Below are 18,053 nucleotides of genomic sequence, written 5' to 3'. Positions count from 1 at the left end.
CACATTCTTGATTCTTGAGCAATAACAATTGATGTTTTATATTCCACCTCCGTAATTGATAAATATATTGAGTCTTCCTTTTTGCTGCACCAAGAAATACATGTTCCGCCAAGAGTAAAATGTAGTCCGATATAGATCTTCGATCATCCAAATCGCCACCAAAATCAACATCAGTAGCACACTATGCCTCGGGGCAGGGCGGGGCGGGGGGCCTCGAGGCACGATGTCTCGGGGTCGAGCGAGGTTGGGGACTCGAGGCACAGTGCCTCGGGGTAGGGCGGGGGGCCTCGAGGCACAGTGCCTCGGGACGGGGGCATCGAGGCACGGTGTCTCGGGGCGGGGCCAGGGGCCTCGAGGCACGGTGTCTCGGGGCGGGGCCAGGGGCCTCGAGGCACGATGCCTCGGGGCAGGGTGGGGGGCCTCGAGGCACGGTGCCTCGTGGTGGAGGGCCTCTATGTCTCTTTTTTTGTTTTGAAACTGGTACTTTTAAGATGACTTTGTGTCTCTTCTGGACAACTATATAGCTGGTTTGCTATGCAGTTACTATCTTTGGTAGTGCTTGGTCATCCATGAGCTTTAGCTGACGTGTCGATTTTGGAGGATTAGGTATCATGCAGGGTTAGATGGAACAATAAGTTGAGAGGTGTAAGGTTGAAAACATACAATTACTTTTATATGTATTTTTGAATCTTGAAAATTGTCATCAGCAAGTAATCACATCTGAAATAGAGCTACGACAGACATATATGCCTTTCTGTCCTACTACTGCGTGGGATAACAATTTATCTATAGTGTGTATAGACAAGAAATCACCTAGTGGTTTTTTCACTTGAACCCGAGACCTCATGGTTATCACCCATTTTATTGTCCTCTAGGCCACACCCTTGGGTGCAAAATGGAGCATGATATTCTTAAGTGGGATATGTTGTAATTTGTAATAGCCTAAATTCTGATAATCTTGTGTGCTCTGACCTCTATCCATTTGATTAAGGTGTTACTTAATTGAGGTAGACGAAAAAACACGAGGTTGAGGAATAAAATACGTCCACGAGGGAATCGCAACAATGACTGACATTCTGTTACTGCTCTTGTTTTGCCAGGATGTAGGTTTATGGTTAGAAGAAATAAAGCTTGGTAGCTATCGTCAAATTTTCAAAGAAAATGGTGTTATTTGGAAGGGATGTCCATGTTCACTACTGAACAAATTCTCCGGTTATAAGAAGGTGCCACATGAAATGGGGAGACTTCATTACGTTGTGCAAGGAGCTGAGGCGGATAAAAGGTTCCTATAATCTCTCTCTTGCCTCACAGATGAAACCATATCTCTCTCTTGACAACTTTCTTTGTCCATCTTTCCAGTAATATGATTATGTTTTGTTATGTTGTTTTTAATCAGCTTTGATTGGTGACTCACTCGTGTTTTCTTTGTCATGTGAAAAAACCCTTTTGCAAAACTTGAAGTTGGGACTAATTCACTTTCCAATAGGTGTGATGGTTCCATCGCGCTGCCTCTACCTACTGTTGACATTCTCTAAAACTATCTACCTTAGTAAATCTTAACAGATTTGTAAATTGTTGCTAGTGAGATACTTCTTTTTTTGTGATAATTGGTAGAGTGTTGGCCATGTGACCAGGAGGTCCGACGTCACGGGTTCGAGATGTGGAAACAACCTTGCAGAAATGTTGGGTAAGGCTGTGTACAATAGATCGTTGTGGTCTGGCCCTTCCCCAGACCCCAAGCATAGCAGGAGCTTAGTGCACCAGGCAACCATTATAACGAAAAGCTATTGAAATACTTCAGTGTATCTGTTGTTGCTATTTCGGAATGAAGTTATTGCTATTCTTTTACTATTTGCTAATGTCCTATAGTTCCTGTTATCTATATTGACTCAATTCATGTCTTCAGTGGTTTGCTTGAAGGGAGAGCAAAGAGTCCGGTGACCATGGTGGGCCCCGTCTTGTATCTCCACAGTGTTTATGAAGCGGAACAGGTAGTGTAGAGTGGTTTCACTGAAACTGGAACCTTAGACACTGATTACGCCATTACGCCATCTGTGCGCATTATTAGTTATAATATATCCAGAGGATAGAAGTGGAAAATCGCTCCCCGTCGGTTATTTCCCTTGTAATTTTCCCCCCTCTTCTACCCCAAGCCTTTTATGTATTGTAGTCTTTATTTTTAGTTTGTGATATCTATAGTATCAAATCAAGAAAATAGATGACTCTTGCGTAAATTTCAAGTTTCTAAACTTGAATTGTAAGTTTAGCACTAGACAATCACCTGCCTGCCAGATTGAATGTATGTGAATCCACTCAATCTTTGTGGGAATATTCATGGTGATTTTTTTAGTATTTTCTATCCGCATCCTTTTCTTGAACCTTGTACATTTAAGAAAGTTTTACAGGCGGATGGCTTCATAATAATCTCCAAAATTGTCTGATCGGAGCTCTGAAGAATTCTTCATTTTCCTCGCGAAATAAAATGGCTAGGTCTGTCTTTGCAGAGACCATAATCTTGGTGTGTGTCATAATATCTGCAAGAATCAACTAATGATGCAGAGGGATGATGCTGGTGAATAGAACCATGTTGTTTGGAACCATATCAATATAAGGAGGCTTTGACATATCTGGACGCAATGTGAACCACCCTTAGTACTTCATTCTCCTTGAAATGTTTCCAAGCCTGCACGTTAAATTAATAAGACAATGTCAAACACAAAATTCTGTCAAAAATAGAAATATAAAATGACCTGATTGTGTAACTACGTCTACAAGCTAAGTAAATGCAAGTGTTGAGGGGAAATTACAAGGGTGTCTAGAGTGTCATCCGCTGGAATTTTGTTGAACTCCCATCCGCTTACTATTTCCACGATAAGAGTGGTAACATGTATCCGCTGCAGGCCGTACTCCGGAGCGTTTGAGAATCATATAGGTGTTGAAATATCTTCGTCTTTCCTCTCTAAATCGGACAATCCTCCGTTGAGAATTGTACTAATTCCTTACTGGCCAACCTTATCCTCCAACAGATTTGAATTTTGAATTCAAAGTCTTTCAATTTCCATTCCTTTTTCTCTCCCCTATATAATTCCCCTTCGCTTCACTGTTGAAGGGGTTGGTTTTTCAGCAGTCCACTCACTCAAAAAGAATTCTCTCTTCAGAATATCACTCTTTCTAAATCCAAAGTTTCAGAAGACTACTGTTCAAGATTTCACTCGAGTTTCCTGATTTCGCTTCTTGTATTGGAAATCAAGGGTCATGGAAAGCTCTCGTGGCTCGTTATCTCAGTTCCCTGCCCTCTAAAAGGTAATACTCATTTCAGTTCATGTATCTTTTGTTCCTAATGTGTTGGCATGTTCGATTCTCAACTGTATGAAGCGTTTAAGTGTGTGGATGTTGGAAATGTATTTCTAACTGATTTCACGACCTTAACTTGTTACTGTTCTTATTTTCTGGCCTTCATAGCTGCAACATGTTTGGTTTCGAACTCTTCTGTTTATATTAGTTTGTTTTAGATTATTATTCCAGTTCTTGTTTTCTTTCGAAATCGTTACCTGCTCCTCTCTTCTGATTGATCTGACTTCAATTTTCTAACATGTCGTAATAAACTCGTATGAGGCTGCTTGGGTTGAATTGTTTTCGGGTTTAAGTGAATGATAAGCCTAGAAGTTAGTTGTTGGTTTCTTTATTGGAAAAATCATGTATTTATATTGGTTGTTCACCTCTGATATAGTCACTGTTTTAACTGTCGTTATTCGAATGAGCTGCTTAGCGTTTCTTTCTGCTGATCTGAATGATATATGGCGTGTGCTTAATTTTATTAATCCATTTCTACACCTTTTTAATGCTCAAAGCTTAACTATTTACTCTCCAATAGTATTGACACAAACATACCAGAAAGATTACTGAAACAAACCATTCATCATTTGATTGATTACAAAATTACATAAGGAGTAATGCTTTACATCCATTTGAAGAAAATTAACCATATCATATTATAGAAATAATATTCGATGAGGAATCACGTGATCTACGTTGGTTTGATAATTATAACAACTAATTTGATTATATTTTGTCCAATTATATGTAAATAAGTAAATAACTGTAATTATTTAAATTAAAAACGTAAAAAGTAACCTAACAAACAGAATTAGAATAAATAATATGTATGACTCAATACGAAGTTGGTGTTACCCAAGTTGGAGGACAAAAACGACTGAGGGAAACACCGTTGTAATGCGGCTGGATGCTGCCATCTGCTAAGTTGAACACCCCCATGTCCAAGCCTCCTCCTTCTTCATAGGACATGTATGTTTCATAAAAATCATCTGTAAAATAAATATGATTGGGCTTGATTCCTGGATATCGAGAAGCTTGGACTGAAAGAGAAGCATTAGCACCTAGAAAAAAAGCTGCGTCCCCTAATTCCTTGGTTTCCGTCATTTTGGAAGCAGCTAAATCAACCCGGGAAACTCGAAAATATCTTGTGCCATATGTTACCTCCACCCCAACGTGATAAGGTCTTGGAACGAGCGTTAATGGAATCATGTCCCAATCATCTTGGACAAGCCTAAAGTGAACACCATATCGCACAACTACAAATAATGATCCTAGTGATTCTAGGATGTATAAGTGCTCTGGAATATGTTCATGAGGTTGAGATGGTATGATATGACATTTTGTAAGTTTAGGGCTAACAACATCAGCAACATTACAAACTAGGAGATTACCCGAATAATCCACGGCATAAATTTGGCCATTAAAATATATCAAATCAGCAAAAGAACTGTAATTGATTCCTTCCCATGTAACTCTAGTCCATCTAATATCTCCAGGTCTCCAAAAACTGAGGAACCTCGAGCCTCCATCAATGACCATGAGAAGGTAGTCGGATGTGTGAGAAGGACTAGCTGACAAAACTGCCTTGCCAATAAAGCAAGTCAGTGCGCCAGTCTGATGTTCGTTGTACTCTACTGTGGTATTTTGATGGGGCAATTCAATCTGAACATCAGAGAAGGGATGTAGCAGACTAATTTCACCCTCTTCTCCTACCGTGATAAGCCAACCCATAGACTCCAAACATCGTTTTCTGCTAGCTTTGGGAATCCTCTTGTTCAAAATCATGCCATTATAGAGGCTGAAGAATTTCCGAACCTCATTATCCTCTTCCTCCGCTAGCATCAGCCAAGGAGCTCTACACAAGTCATTGTTAAAATTGGTCTTGGTGGCCACAGAGTGCCAGGATTTGCAGACACACCCAAAATTTAGGTAGTCTTCAATCAGATTCAAACATCTACCTATCGAAACCAACAGATCAAATGGCAATTCCGACCACTCAGCCATCTTTTTCGCCATCGGCGAATCTATCTCGACTGTTCCGATCCCAGTCGCCTTATATAATAACCTAACGAGAAATCCCTAGATTTGGTGAACAGAGCTCCAATTCAAAGTACAATTGGAATCTTATTTCACGTGACCTAGCTTTTGTTATAAGTATCCTACTCCTATTAGTATTGGTATTACTGTTATTATTACTTTTTCTTTTTGAGGCTAGGTGCAATTCGTTTCTCGACAAATCCTTTTTTTTTTTTTTAATGTGTTGATAAATGTAATTGTAAATACTCCCTTCGTTTCACAAAGAATAATCATCATTTCCTTTTTAGTTAGTTTTAAAAAAAATGACTTTTTTTTTTTTTTTGGTAACATTTTACTTTTTGCTTTTCACGTGACATGTTTAAGATCACAAGATTAAGAGCAATTTTGTACATTTGACATAACTTTAATTTAGGATCACAAGATTCAAAAGTCTTCTTTAATTTTTTAAACTTTGTGCCAAGTCAAACCAGATCAATCTTTTTGAAACGGAGGGAGTATTAATTTATTGACAATATCAAAATTTAACTTATTATAGAATAATATTATAGAAAAAAATTGAAAGATTGTCAACATTTAGCACATTTATATGATATAATAGAATATTTATGTATATAAATCAATATATATAAGCTTACTTTAATTTCTAGATTTGACAATAATAATTTTTATCATTATTTAATTTACAGAAAAGGACCTAAAATATCTTTAAACTATTGAATTTAGTATAAAAATATCATTTGTTTATTTTTCGGCTCTAAAATATCGTTAACCTATTGGCCCTGAAATATTCTTATTTTTGACAATAACATTTAACAATTAAATTATATTTATTATTTATTACATGGCATGAATTTATTTGTATAATTTATAATTAACCTAAACTAATTAGATTTCAACCCAAATCCGGATTCACCTAATAACCGTATACCCGCCCTACCTAAAAATCTCATTAAATTAAAGAAAAAAAACTTTGATTCTCGTAGATTTGGATTTTTTCAAATCCTTCAAATTCATCAATGGTGATTTTAGTGGTTTCATAAATGAAGTTTAGATGACTTTCTTCAACCTTTTTTTTCTCATCTTATTCACTATATCAACTAAATCAGATTAGGTCATATCAAATTTACTTCACAGTTGATTATATTCAAAGATTCAACAATTTACAACTTTTAAAAAGAACCTCAAGCGAATTCGAAATCTTTCGAATCTCAAAATAATTAGTAGACAAATTTATTTTAGTAAGTTCACAATTTTGAGCTAGAATCTGATTGGTGTTGTATTTGAAATGTAGTTGAATACTTAGAAAAAGAAATTGATTTATAATGTTGAATATCATTGAAGCTCGGATAAACCTCCAATGGAGATGTCAATTTTTTTACATATAACTTGTTGCTTATTTTGAAGTAGGTGATTCAGATTATTGTTCTTGGCATGAAGTTGTATTTTAATTTTAAAGGATTTCAAAGATGGATTAAGGTGACTTCAATAAATTTTATTGTTGGGTTCAATAAAGAAGACGAACAATAATATGAAGAAATCAAATCAAAATCAATTTTTTTTCCTTAGTTTAATGGGGTTGTAGGTGGGACGGGTATCAGGTTATTAGATGGATCCGGGTTTTGATTAAAATTTAATTAGTTTGATTTAAGTATAACTTACATAAATCAAATAGTGTAAAACATAAATTACATCATATTCCTATTTTTTTTTCTTTCTATTTTACAAATATCTCTTAAATTATAGCATCCGAATACATAAAGTCTGATACATTAAACAACTTACTTGTTGCGCTTAAAAAGGAATCTAATAATTATCAATCCCACAAATCACGCAAACAGATTGATATCAATCTATTCCAATTGTAACAGATTCAGAGCATCCAAAATTCAATTTTTCTTCTCATCCATCTATCCCAAATCATAACAGATCCAAAATAGACGACCATTACAGCTGAATTGAATCTCAAATCCACCATTGATACAACAAACAAGATGGCTAGAGAGATACATTGATGCTACATCTGGCTAAGAAGAAAAAGAAATAATTAAAGATTTTATAAATGGAGTTTGATACCAGCCCCATTAATCGATGTTCAAAAGAACACGAGAAGATCTATCAAAAATGGTTCAATTTTGCTGATTCTGAGAATTTTTTTAGTGTTTTATTCAAATATATAAGAGCATAAATAAATAATTTTTGAATGACGGGGTTGTTAATTTGGTACAGATGGAGATAGACATCTTACAAGTGGAGATGCCACCAAGTTCTTTGTCTGTCCCATTTGCATCGACCAAAACTCAAGCAGATTCTTTCTATCTTTCCATGTTTGTCAATGCTTGAACAGTTAGAAAACTTTGATCACACTAAATCGATCATTACATAAAATGAGTCTTTTCGTCGTTACCTAACGATGTATTTAAACGATACAACATAATAGTATTTAAGTAACAATTAAAACAAAATTGCATTTAAACTAATAATACAATGTAATGATTGTTTAAATACAACAGGTAACAATCATCCAAACAGGGTGTTAGTTTAAATATAATGTTTGTTTTGATTGTTACTTAAATTCTATTGTATTGTATCATTTAAATCCATTGTTATGTAATGATTAAATAAACAATCGATTTGGTATAATCGCGTCGTAAACTTAATATTTTCTTCTCCTTTTGTCTTTATTTATTGTTTAATAATCTTATTTTATCTTTTATCTTACATTTTCATAATAACACTATCTTATACCTTACTTTTCTTGTAGGTTTATCACTCAAATTTCTGATGTATGACATTTTGTAATGACGCAGAATTATACAATCTATCCAATTGTATTCATTAAAATAATACATTAAATACAATATAACACAATATAAAACACTATATGATACATTATGAAACAATACTTAATAACCGTCTAAACATAGTGTTAAAAGAGAAAAAACCGAACCATTACGGTCGGATCGGGTCGGGTCGGGTCCAAAGTGACTCTCTTTCCGGCTCAATACATAGCACGCGTCTTAGGGCTATACGATAATACGAATTCTTCGAAGTGTGTTGTGGAACGCCCAATTGATCTTTGATCTTTTCATCTGTTACATCTGAAAACTCTTTGCTTCTCATTAGCGGTAGACGGAAAAATGGCCGGCGGAGGAGACCACTCTCATGGTGGAGATTTCAGGACTAAGGTCTGGAGTATGAGTGGTGGGCCGTACTGTAGGCCCGTACATTGGAAGCGTAATACCGCTATTGCCCTCGCCGGAATCGTACTCGTTTGCATTCCTGTCGCCTTGAAATCTGCCGAGCTCGAGGTCAGTACCTCCATCCCTTCCCCTTCTCCAATCTGATCTGAAATGTATTGATAGGTGGTTGGAAATGGAATAGTTTGCTGTAATTTTGGTAAAATATGCGATCTTGTTGACTTCAGCTTTGCCGTGTGTATTGATTTATGTTAAAATTCATTAACTTGATTAGATGTAATTGACTCTCCTATTTCTGCTTGGTCTCGGGAGGTAAAACACAATGTCATCTCAACTTTTAGCTTTAGTTTTTTAGGGAAGAAATCAAGTTTTATATTTTATGCTTTTCTCTACTGGCTAGATGAAATCCGTATATAAACCAAAATTAAGTTCTTATAGTCATGTGGAAACGTGGGATGATGAAGATTTATTGGAGGATTCGCAATGCCGTTATAGGAAACAGTGTTAGATGGTCAGGTGATATGAGGAAATAGGAATGCATGGACAAGACCATCACAGGTTGAATGCTCAACCTCAGAGGGATATTAAACTCACAGTGTTTTCTGACAGATCAATCAAACTACAGATGGGAAGCACCTTTGTTTTACTTTTTTTGTCATCCTAATACCAGCTCTATATAATTTGGTGCCACACCAGTGACTAAATAGGGTACCTATTTCAACTCTGAAGCCCCCTTCGGCCCTTCCCTTATCATTAGGCTTATCTGCAAAAGAAAGAGAAATGTCTTTAGAAACCACTGAGAAGTGTGAAAAGTGTGCACTTTTTGGAGACTCAAATCCCAGTAAATATGGAAAATATTGGGTGATTTATTCCCAGCTGTCTAAGCCTTGATGAACAGAGAGTTTTGTATTGATTTATAATATTGGGACCATTCTCAAAAAACCTAGATGAGAAGAGTACCCAATACCTGGACAGATAGGAGGTAGCAACTAGCCGGTGGAATAGCCGAGAGGTGTGCACATCTAACTCGGACACCACCGTTACCCAAAAAAAGAAAGAAAAGACAAAGTGTGTGTAGTTGTATCTGGTTTCACAGATTATATATGTAATTGAGATTAATGTAGCAAATACACTTGGTTCTAGATCATGTTGATTATGATTTCCCAGAAAACAGAAGAAATCACAAAATTTGGCATCAAAATAGGAATTGATGGTGCTGGGATTACATCCAACGATTCTATCCAAGTTTCTCTTTGGGGTCTTCATAGAAAATCTCATGTTGTCTAAGATAAGTACTGTACTTCTATTTTTTGTTTGAGGGTCTGATTTTGCTTCGAATTCGGAATTGCTCAGTAATTTTATTCTGTAAAATGGACAAAGAAAGGTCTAAACAAGAAACCACATTAAGCAAAATTTGACATGCTCATGGTGAAATGTTGATAAAGGTGTTAGCTTCGTGCCGGCGCACTCTTTCGGTCTTCCTACTTGTGTGATCCTTCCATAGGATACCTAATTAATCTATCTATGCTGTGAAGCTTTGGACAATAAGACATAGGCAGAATTCAGTGTGAATACACTTGTAGTGTGTGAACTCAATAGAACAAGATTGGATCCTGGTTACTGAATTCTCACACTCAAACTTTTGGTGTAAAAAGCATTCTGCTTCAGAGAAAAATCTCATATGAGGAGGATTTAGGCCCACACGCGGACTCAAGACTCCTTGGAATTTGTGAGAAGCTGCTCAGAGTTGGTCTCCTTTAGTAGAGGCAATAAGAAGCTGCAGCTCTTCCACTCTGTTGATGTGGAACTTACATCAAACATAATTAGAAAATGATTGCGGGGTGTTCAAATTATTTCTTATCGTCTTACTAAGGAGCTATCACTCTTAAAAGTGATTTTTCTATGTTACTGTTTAATTAAATGTATAACTTCTGGGAAAAATATTACTTGTAAAAGAAATTATTTTGGATACTCCAGTAATGCTCCTTTTTGAGTCTCGACACAGACAAAAGTTTGGTATTTAAGTAGAGAAGTGTAATGGGCAAGCCCATTATCCACCGAGTTTCGATCCATGTGTCATGGTTCTTGGTGTTTTCTTAGTTGACAAAAAGGAAACAAAGATAATCTAGTGATTCTCTGAACATACAGATTTTAGAAATGGTCGCTCGCACTGTAACCTCCCACTCTGCAGATTGGTTATCGTAAATGGGGAATCATTGATCATACTAGGCAAAATTGTGAGGGGAAGGGGTGCGTGTTCACTAGACTATGCCCCCTTTCCTCCCGTTCTACCTGTCTTGCCTTTTGTTTTCCTTCTAATATTATGATCTTGTCCTTAGTTTGTTGATCAAACGTTCAGCCTGCTTATTTGGTACTCTTAGTTAGATGCTACAAATTCTGTACTTATTGCTGTCAAACAAGTGCATCTTAAGCATTTTTAAAGAACAATAAAATATAAAGTAAAAAAAACTGAAGTATTTGGAACATTGGTGCAAGCAAAGAAGATTTTGCCTAACCAATGTTTATGTTGTCTGCAAGTTTGAAGCCTCTGTTCAAAGCTGATACTGAGTCTGTTTGTCATGTAAATGGTTGCTCTTTCCATCCCAAAGACTAATGATTATTTTCTAGAAGGCCAAATACATAAATAGACACTTAGAGTTGTCATCATCTTCCAGTTGTACAACTTAATTATCCTCGTGACTAGTAGGACACTTCTCGATTCTCATTAACCTAATGTGTTGGGCTCACCCTGATCTAACCTGACAATACACTATTGGTATGTTCACTTTTTAGTGTGGGTGTATTTAGAACCCATCTCCAGCTATCAAAAAGAAAATAAATTTCCCCTTTTACCCTTTCGTTTACCCAAATTGGAAACATTTATTTGATATGGCAAATATTTTTATTTTTATAATACTAAAAGTCGAAAAGACTGTTCAAATTATAGAGTTTTGTAGTAAAAAAGGAGGTATAGAAACAAACCAAAAAAACTCTGTTCTTCCTTATTTTATATATATATATATATATATATTTTCTGTTTGCACCAGAGATGGAACAACATCATGCAATTCAATTTATTTTCTGAATTAAATTGCCCTTATTTTTGGAGCATCTTAAGATCCTCTCCCTACATATGACCCACCATATGCAAGATGAGATTATGCTCCATCTTCTTTTCTGATTTAATGATCCTCCACTTTGCCAGCTTGACAACAGTCAGAGAGTTTTCTCTGGCATTCTCCAACTCAAACTTGCCATAACCAGAAAGATGCCCAATAAATGTGTAGTCACTTTATAATGTAGAAACATGTAGCTATTTGTTTATGCATTTTCCCCACATAGATGGAAAATCGAACAGAGTTTTGTTCCCCTCCTTTTAAGGTTCGCTCAAGTTAAACTTGCCTCCTCCATACCAGCCAACCAAAGTAAGCCAACTTGTCTAGGATTTTAACCTTCCATATGTGCTTCCTAGGCCACAATTCAGTTTGATTGTTGGCGTGGTTCAGATGATTTTACAAAGAAGCTTCTGAGTTATGCCCTAGCCACCATAATTTATCTTGATTCCGGTTTAGCACTGTGAACTGCTTGACTGTGTTGAAAATCAGCGAATCTAGCAATCTCCCAATCATTCATTGGTCTCTTAAAAGTTAAAACTGAGATTCCACCCCTGTGCAGTCCATACTTCATTAGTGGTGGGCTTCTGTTGCTGGTTTAGAGTGTAGATATCAAAGAATAGTAGCTTGAGAGGCCAAACCAGTTGTCTTCCCAAAAAGATGTGTCTTGCTAATTTCCAATTCTGTAGCTGATCCTAAAAATTTGCCAAAGAGCGTTGATAGGCTTCCAAACACTAAGGGGTTGTTTGGTTGCTAGTTAGGAAGAGAGTTATTCATGTATTAAAACTAGCATAGCTAATATCATGTTTGTTAGCTTTTAATTGCTTTGTATAAAATTCAGCAAACCATGTATAGTGTTCAGTAATCAATTATCATTTTTCAATTTCACATTAATAAGACATGTTTAAGTCAATGAGTCAATTTATGTGTTTTATGCGGAGTAAAATATGGAATAACTAATACAGGGATTAGTAATACATAAATAACTGATCCATGCATAGCTCCAACCAACAACCATATGACCCCGAACACTATAAGCAGTGGTCACCTCCTTTGTTTTCCAGAAGCACTCCTCTCTATGTTTACCTTTGATTACTTTCTTCCGCAGGAAGTGATCTTCATAGGGTATCTCCATAGCCATTTTATGAGAAGACTTTGATTTTATTTCCTCAAATTCAGTATACCTAGGTTTCCCTTCCTTGTTTTCTGTTTGACAAGCTGAAAGCCTCCCCTTTCCTTGTTGTCTTGCCACAAAAAATTCCTTAGTGAGGGAGTTGTTATGGTGATGGTTTCAAAATGGAGATTCTGGAAATTCTTCTACGGTGTTGTCAGTTGTGGTGGTTTATGGTTCAAAGGTGGAGGAGTATTGAGAAAAAGGCGAAGTAGCTTTGTTACCATTCTAATAAATGGAGGAGTTACATTGGTAAAAATATGGTGGCTGATGTTGCCTTTTTGAGTTAATAGAAACTTGCCGAAAAAATTATTTTCAGCATAAGCGTGCAAGAACTTGAACAAACTCAACCAGAGGGGTTCTCCAAACAATGCTTCCCATTGATTCAGAATCCATCACCAGGAAATTTGTCGGACCCAAGCTCATGAAATGCCAGTTCTAAACCAAAGTTATGGTCTCAGACTCAGTTGTTGGCTCTGCGGTGTCGGGTATTGTGACTGGAATTTTGGGATGAAATTTTGAGGAGGAGCTGTAAGTGTTTGGGGTTGTGCGAGCTGTCTGTCGTTTTGATTTTCTTATCAGGTCGTTGAAGATCCCATTTTTTCTGGCTTGGAGGTTGCAGGAAGTTTGCATTCACTTTTTAGGGAAGCTAAATGTGGAGGGGGTGGTGTGGTGTTCATTTGACATGTCAGCAACGATTGCACACATGTTGTTTAGAACTGGCGTCCAAAGACACACTTATGCCATTGAGGTGTCAAACTTGTTACAAGAAGTTTGAAGTGTCTTTAATTGGCAGTTGGTGATAACTTTGTGTCTTTCTTTGTGTTTTGCCTTTCTAGAATAATGTTTAGTGTGCCTTCCTCCTCTTGATCTGCCCTTTTATCTTTTATTAACAATCTGCTCTTGTTTTACTTGCATTTCTTGCTTTCCACCGACTCAGCGATGTATGGAAGTTTACTCTGTTTTTCTCTTGGGGAATATTTGAGATTCATGCAATAACAAGTTTTTCAATTTTGCAGCAAAGGCCACATCTTCCAGTCCGCCCCATTCCTTCTCAGCTATGGTGCAAGAACTTTGGAACAAAAGACTACTAGTTTTGTTAGTGGGGAAGATGATGACCTTGCCTTCTGTATTTGGATTCTGAACTGCATTTCATGGTTACTTTTTATTCGAAATAGTGTGACATATAATGACAATGTTCCATTGAATAAACATGACACTGCGTGCTTTTTTACAAATGATTAAAGCCTGTCAACAAATTTTCATGATGGTTACCATTTTTCCTTTTTATCTTTTGTATATCACTTATCCAGAAGAAGCAAAATAAGTGAATTCTTATATTTGTTTTACATTTGGTGTGTATGATGCAGGTATTGGTGAGAGATTGTAACTGAGGATTATTAGGTTACAATCATAATCTTTCTTTCTTATTAGCTCGACTAGTTGAGCTCAAATGCCAAGAGCAAGTTCAATTTGTTATGTGCAAGTCTAATCATGATGTTATCTACAACACAACTCATCCTCAAGTAGATCAATGAATGTACGATTTTTTGTAAAACCTAGTTGAGTAAAATTCTTTAAATCATCAAAATAAGGGGCATTGGTGACATCGATAATGTGAACTATTTTGGTGGCAAACTAAATGAAGGGATCATAATATTTTTGGTTCCTCACTTGTTTGTAAATTTTGATTGTGATATAGAAATTACACTAGTCTTTGATTAATTAAAATACGTATATTTAGTTTCTTTTGTGCAAGAAATAACATTATTAATTCTTGAAATTTGTGAATATTGATAAGTAAAAGGATCAAAAAGATACTTTTCAACTACTTCAAGAGTCATTTTTCTACTAAAATAAAAAGGCACATTTTTTTTATTTTTGGGGTAAAAAAAAAAAAGGACATTTCATTATAGTCCTTGAGCTTATAGTTGTTTTGGCCAAACTTCTAAAATGAAGTTATTTTGAAAAATGTTTTTTTCTTTCTGAAAGTGGCTTTCAAAAAAGTAATTTTGGTGAGAAATAATGTGTTCAATCAATAAATTTTAAAAATACTTTTAAGCAACAATTAATGTTTGACCAAACTTTTTAAAGGTAATTTTAAGTGTATTTTTTTCTCAAACGTACTTTTCAAAAAATAATTTAAAAAAAAAAAACTATATTTTTTCTGTTTCTGAAAAACAACTTCGGCTACTATCTAAAACTTCTCATACCTACTATTGCTAACTCACCCGGCTGTGCATGTCCATCAATGACTGAAGCTACAAGTGATCTATTTCTATTGTTAATTGACAAGTCAAATTGAGATCAAGACATTAGTGACTGACTATGTTGCTCGGACTCTTCAAAAATGTCAATGAGTGCGTATTAGATTCTCCAAAAGTAGTGTATTTTTGGAGAATCCAGCATGGGTGCGGCAGTGAAAGTGAAGAGTCCACGCAACTTTGATTAGTGATACTCCTCAAGAGATCCAGAAAAGTAAACTATCAACCGATTATGTAGGCACCACAATAGGAGCAACAAAGCTGTGAATTGACATATCATATTTAAATGTAATGTAACAAACACAGAGATAACAGGAGAAAGAGCACAACAAACAAATATCTTAGCCTAATCTTCTAAACTGCAGCTAGGTTCCTATTACAACTAACAGTTCCCCACTCACGATGTCAAGAGTATCTTTTAGCCGGGTCACCTACAAAATCCGTTATAATCTTTTGGATCAGTATTTTACCGATATACACCTGGCCTAGCTGTCATCCACCGTGGCATCTGACATGGATTTAGGCTCCACTTTATTCACAACATGTAGATACTATATTATTAACTGGTTAACAAAAACAAAGATGAAGACTCTTCATCCTTTGATGTCACTGAAAAATCGTATTCTTATGGTAAGGCCTTTGTAGGCTCTGAAATAATAGTTTTCTCAGATCCAAAGTCTTGACCTCCACTTGCGTAGGTGCTCTACAGACTGCTAAACCTGCATTTCATTTTCTTATTATTACACATGACTGAATCATACTGAAAGGGAAGGTTCAACAAAAATCTGTAACAAACTAAGTATTTACCTAGTATTGCTTCATCTATTTTCCAAGAAAAGAGGAGGAACAGAAAATTCAGCAATAGTTGAACAACTCCCCTTGTGCAATGACTTACAAACAAAAATGGAACATGGAAATGAAAACCTTACGTCGTCTATATATAGGATAATCAGGTTACAGAGGATGGACAGCTAATTCCTATCAAGAATGAGTAAATTTGTTTTGGAGTTTTAAATTGTACGAAAATCACCAACCGTTTTATTTACCTCTTTATTCCAATCAATTCTATAGAGTACAAATGAGAGTAGCAGTGTCTGTAAAGCAAGTCCTGCTATCATTCCTGCCCATAGACCTTGCAACATAAAATCCATAATTCAGATAAATTGATTTTCTGTCATAATGTTTTTAGGTTAAAAAAAGTTGTGAGATACTAAAACGAAGTGTTTCCTATAAAAGATGTTTACAAATGCAGTGTGAGATTAAACTTTGATATACTTAATGTTTGTAACTTTTAGAATGAATTTATTTACCACGACTCCAAGGTTAAGGTTAGAGACATAACCAATCGTATATCCTAGAGGAATACCAAAAACATAGTAAGATCTCAAATTGATAAAAGCCACTAGACCTTGCCATCCACCTCCAATAGCAACACCTGCAAAACAATATTTGCTATATAATAAGGACTACAAAGATGAAGACACTTTCAACCATAGAACCAGCAAAAATGGAATAAACACAACACCTGATAACACTGCTAAGAACCATGGTTATTCCGAGAAGCCAAGCAACGTCAGCAACAACTCGTTGCAAATCCTTGCTGTTTGTGAAAAGAATGGCCAGATGATTTCTTACAGCCAGTAGAGTATCCCAATAAGGAATGATTGAATTACTACCACTATATTTGGTAGCCATGGGCCGACCTAGCCCATTTGAGACTCGAACGTTGAAAGAGCGACAATGCATTAAAACAAACTCAAAAACAAATGGAGTACATTTTTGTACAAACTTTAAGACTTAATTACCTTATGGCAACATTGATTCCAATGAACAACATTGCATCCATCAACATTCATGCTGAAAGACAAAAAAGAAGGAAAAAAGAAAGAAAGATAGATACATGTTTGATGAAGGAGCTCACAACATTTCATCTCATCTATGCACATTTGTCCAATTCAATCAACTACGTTAACGGTTAAGCTTAATTGTCCAATTCAAGTAATTGTGCAGTTAAGCTTCAATTTCAGTACTCTAACAAAAGGCGTACTGAGCCCCCCCCCCCCCCCACACCCCTAGCCTCGAGGCGCCGTGCCCTGAGGTCGACCCCCGCCCTACCTAGCCTCGAGGCGCCGTGCCCTAAGGCCCACCCCCACCCCCACCACCCTGGCCTCGAGGCATTGTGCCGGGAGGCCCACACCCGCCCCCAGCCTCAAGGCGTCGTGCCCCGAGGCCCACTCCCGCCCCCGGCATCAAGGTGTCGTGCACCGAGGCCAACTCCCGCAACTCGGCCTCGAGGCGTTGTGCCCCGAGGCCCACCCTCTCCCCCCGGCCTCAAGGCGTCGTTCCCCGAGGCCCATCTCTGCCCCTTATCGTCGTACCCCGAGGACCGCCCCCGCACCCCCAACCTCGAGGCGCCGTACCCCGAGGCCCCGCCCCCCTCCTTGGCCTCGAGGTGTCGTTCCCCGAGGCCCACCCCCACCCCTTCCCTGGCCTCGAGGCGCCATGCCCCGACCCCCCCGACCTCGAGGCATCGTACCATGAGGCCTCCCGCCCCCTGACCTTGACGAGCAATCTCCCGAGGCCCACCCCTCCCACCCAACCTCGAGGCATCATTCCCCGAGGCCCACCCCCGCCCCCTGCCTCGAGGCATCGTGCCCCAAGGCCCACCCCTGCCTCGAGACGTCGTGCCCCGAGGGACCTCGGCCTCGAGGAGTCGTGCCCCAAGGCTCACTTCCCCCCTGCCTCGAGGCATCGTGCCCCGAGGCTCACCCCCCTCCCCCGGACTCGAGGTGCCGTGCCCCGACCCCTTGTCCAGGCTTCGATGCGTCATGCCCCAAGGCCCACACCCGCCCTCTCAGCCCCGAGGCCCATCCGTGCCCTCCCGGCCTCGAGGCGCCGTCCCCCGAGGCCCACCCCGGTCTCGAGGCGTCCTACC

At 37.8% G+C, this 18,053-nt stretch overlaps 3 protein-coding genes and 1 pseudogene across 3 annotated transcripts; 2 read left to right on the top strand and 2 right to left on the bottom strand.

Annotated features, from left to right (window-relative positions):
* Positions 1–1,064: 1,064 nt before the first annotated feature.
* On the top strand, positions 1,065–2,028 carry LOC125813307 (uncharacterized; annotated as a pseudogene).
* A 1,957-nt stretch (positions 2,029–3,985) lies between these two features.
* Positions 3,986–5,444, bottom strand: LOC125813345 (F-box protein At4g35733-like). The gene has a single exon (XM_049492845.1). The coding sequence runs from the start codon at positions 5,350–5,352 to the stop codon at positions 4,171–4,173; it is 1,182 nt and encodes a 393-aa protein (XP_049348802.1). The 5' UTR covers positions 5,353–5,444; the 3' UTR covers positions 3,986–4,170.
* Positions 5,445–8,385: 2,941 nt separating this feature from the next.
* On the top strand, positions 8,386–14,087 carry LOC125813265 (uncharacterized). The gene is made up of 2 exons (XM_049492754.1): positions 8,386–8,681; positions 13,874–14,087. Exons 1-2 carry the CDS (start codon positions 8,511–8,513, stop codon positions 13,946–13,948), a joined length of 246 nt encoding a protein of 81 aa, XP_049348711.1. The 5' UTR covers positions 8,386–8,510; the 3' UTR covers positions 13,949–14,087.
* A 1,516-nt stretch (positions 14,088–15,603) lies between these two features.
* On the bottom strand, positions 15,604–16,970 carry LOC125813306 (protein DETOXIFICATION 35-like). The gene is made up of 5 exons (XM_049492802.1): positions 16,924–16,970; positions 16,618–16,844; positions 16,449–16,553; positions 16,165–16,265; positions 15,604–15,669 (listed from the first exon to the last, which is right to left on the bottom strand). Exons 1-5 carry the CDS (start codon positions 16,968–16,970, stop codon positions 15,604–15,606), a joined length of 546 nt encoding a protein of 181 aa, XP_049348759.1.
* Positions 16,971–18,053: the final 1,083 nt, after the last annotated feature.

This window comes from Solanum verrucosum, unplaced genomic scaffold (genome assembly GCF_900185275.1).
Source record: "Solanum verrucosum unplaced genomic scaffold, falcon-dt-bn FXZP01000189.1, whole genome shotgun sequence".
Lineage (NCBI taxonomy): Eukaryota > Viridiplantae > Streptophyta > Magnoliopsida > Solanales > Solanaceae > Solanum > Solanum verrucosum.
Note: the sequence above shows the minus strand (reverse complement) of the source record. Positions and strands in the feature narration are given on the sequence as shown.

What these genes read in the sequence shown, in the direction of transcription:
- LOC125813345 (XM_049492845.1), bottom strand. Translation starts at nt 5,352, where the DNA reads ATGGCGAAAAAGATGGCTGAGTGGTCGGAATTGCCATTTGATCTGTTG.
- LOC125813306 (XM_049492802.1), bottom strand. Translation starts at nt 16,970, where the DNA reads ATGTTGATGGATGCAATGTTGTTCATTGGAATCAATGTTGCCATAAG. An exon ending in GGAATCAATGTTGCCATAAG is followed by an intron (nt 16,845 to 16,923) that starts GTAATTAAGTCT and finishes TCGCTCTTTCAA; the next exon opens with CGTTCGAGTCTCAAATGGGC. An exon ending in TGTTTATTCCATTTTTGCTG is followed by an intron (nt 16,554 to 16,617) that starts GTTCTATGGTTG and finishes ATTGTTTTGCAG; the next exon opens with GTGTTGCTATTGGAGGTGGA.
- LOC125813265 (XM_049492754.1), top strand. Translation starts at nt 8,511, where the DNA reads ATGGCCGGCGGAGGAGACCACTCTCATGGTGGAGATTTCAGGACTAAG. An exon ending in TGAAATCTGCCGAGCTCGAG is followed by an intron (nt 8,682 to 13,873) that starts GTCAGTACCTCC and finishes TCAATTTTGCAG; the next exon opens with CAAAGGCCACATCTTCCAGT.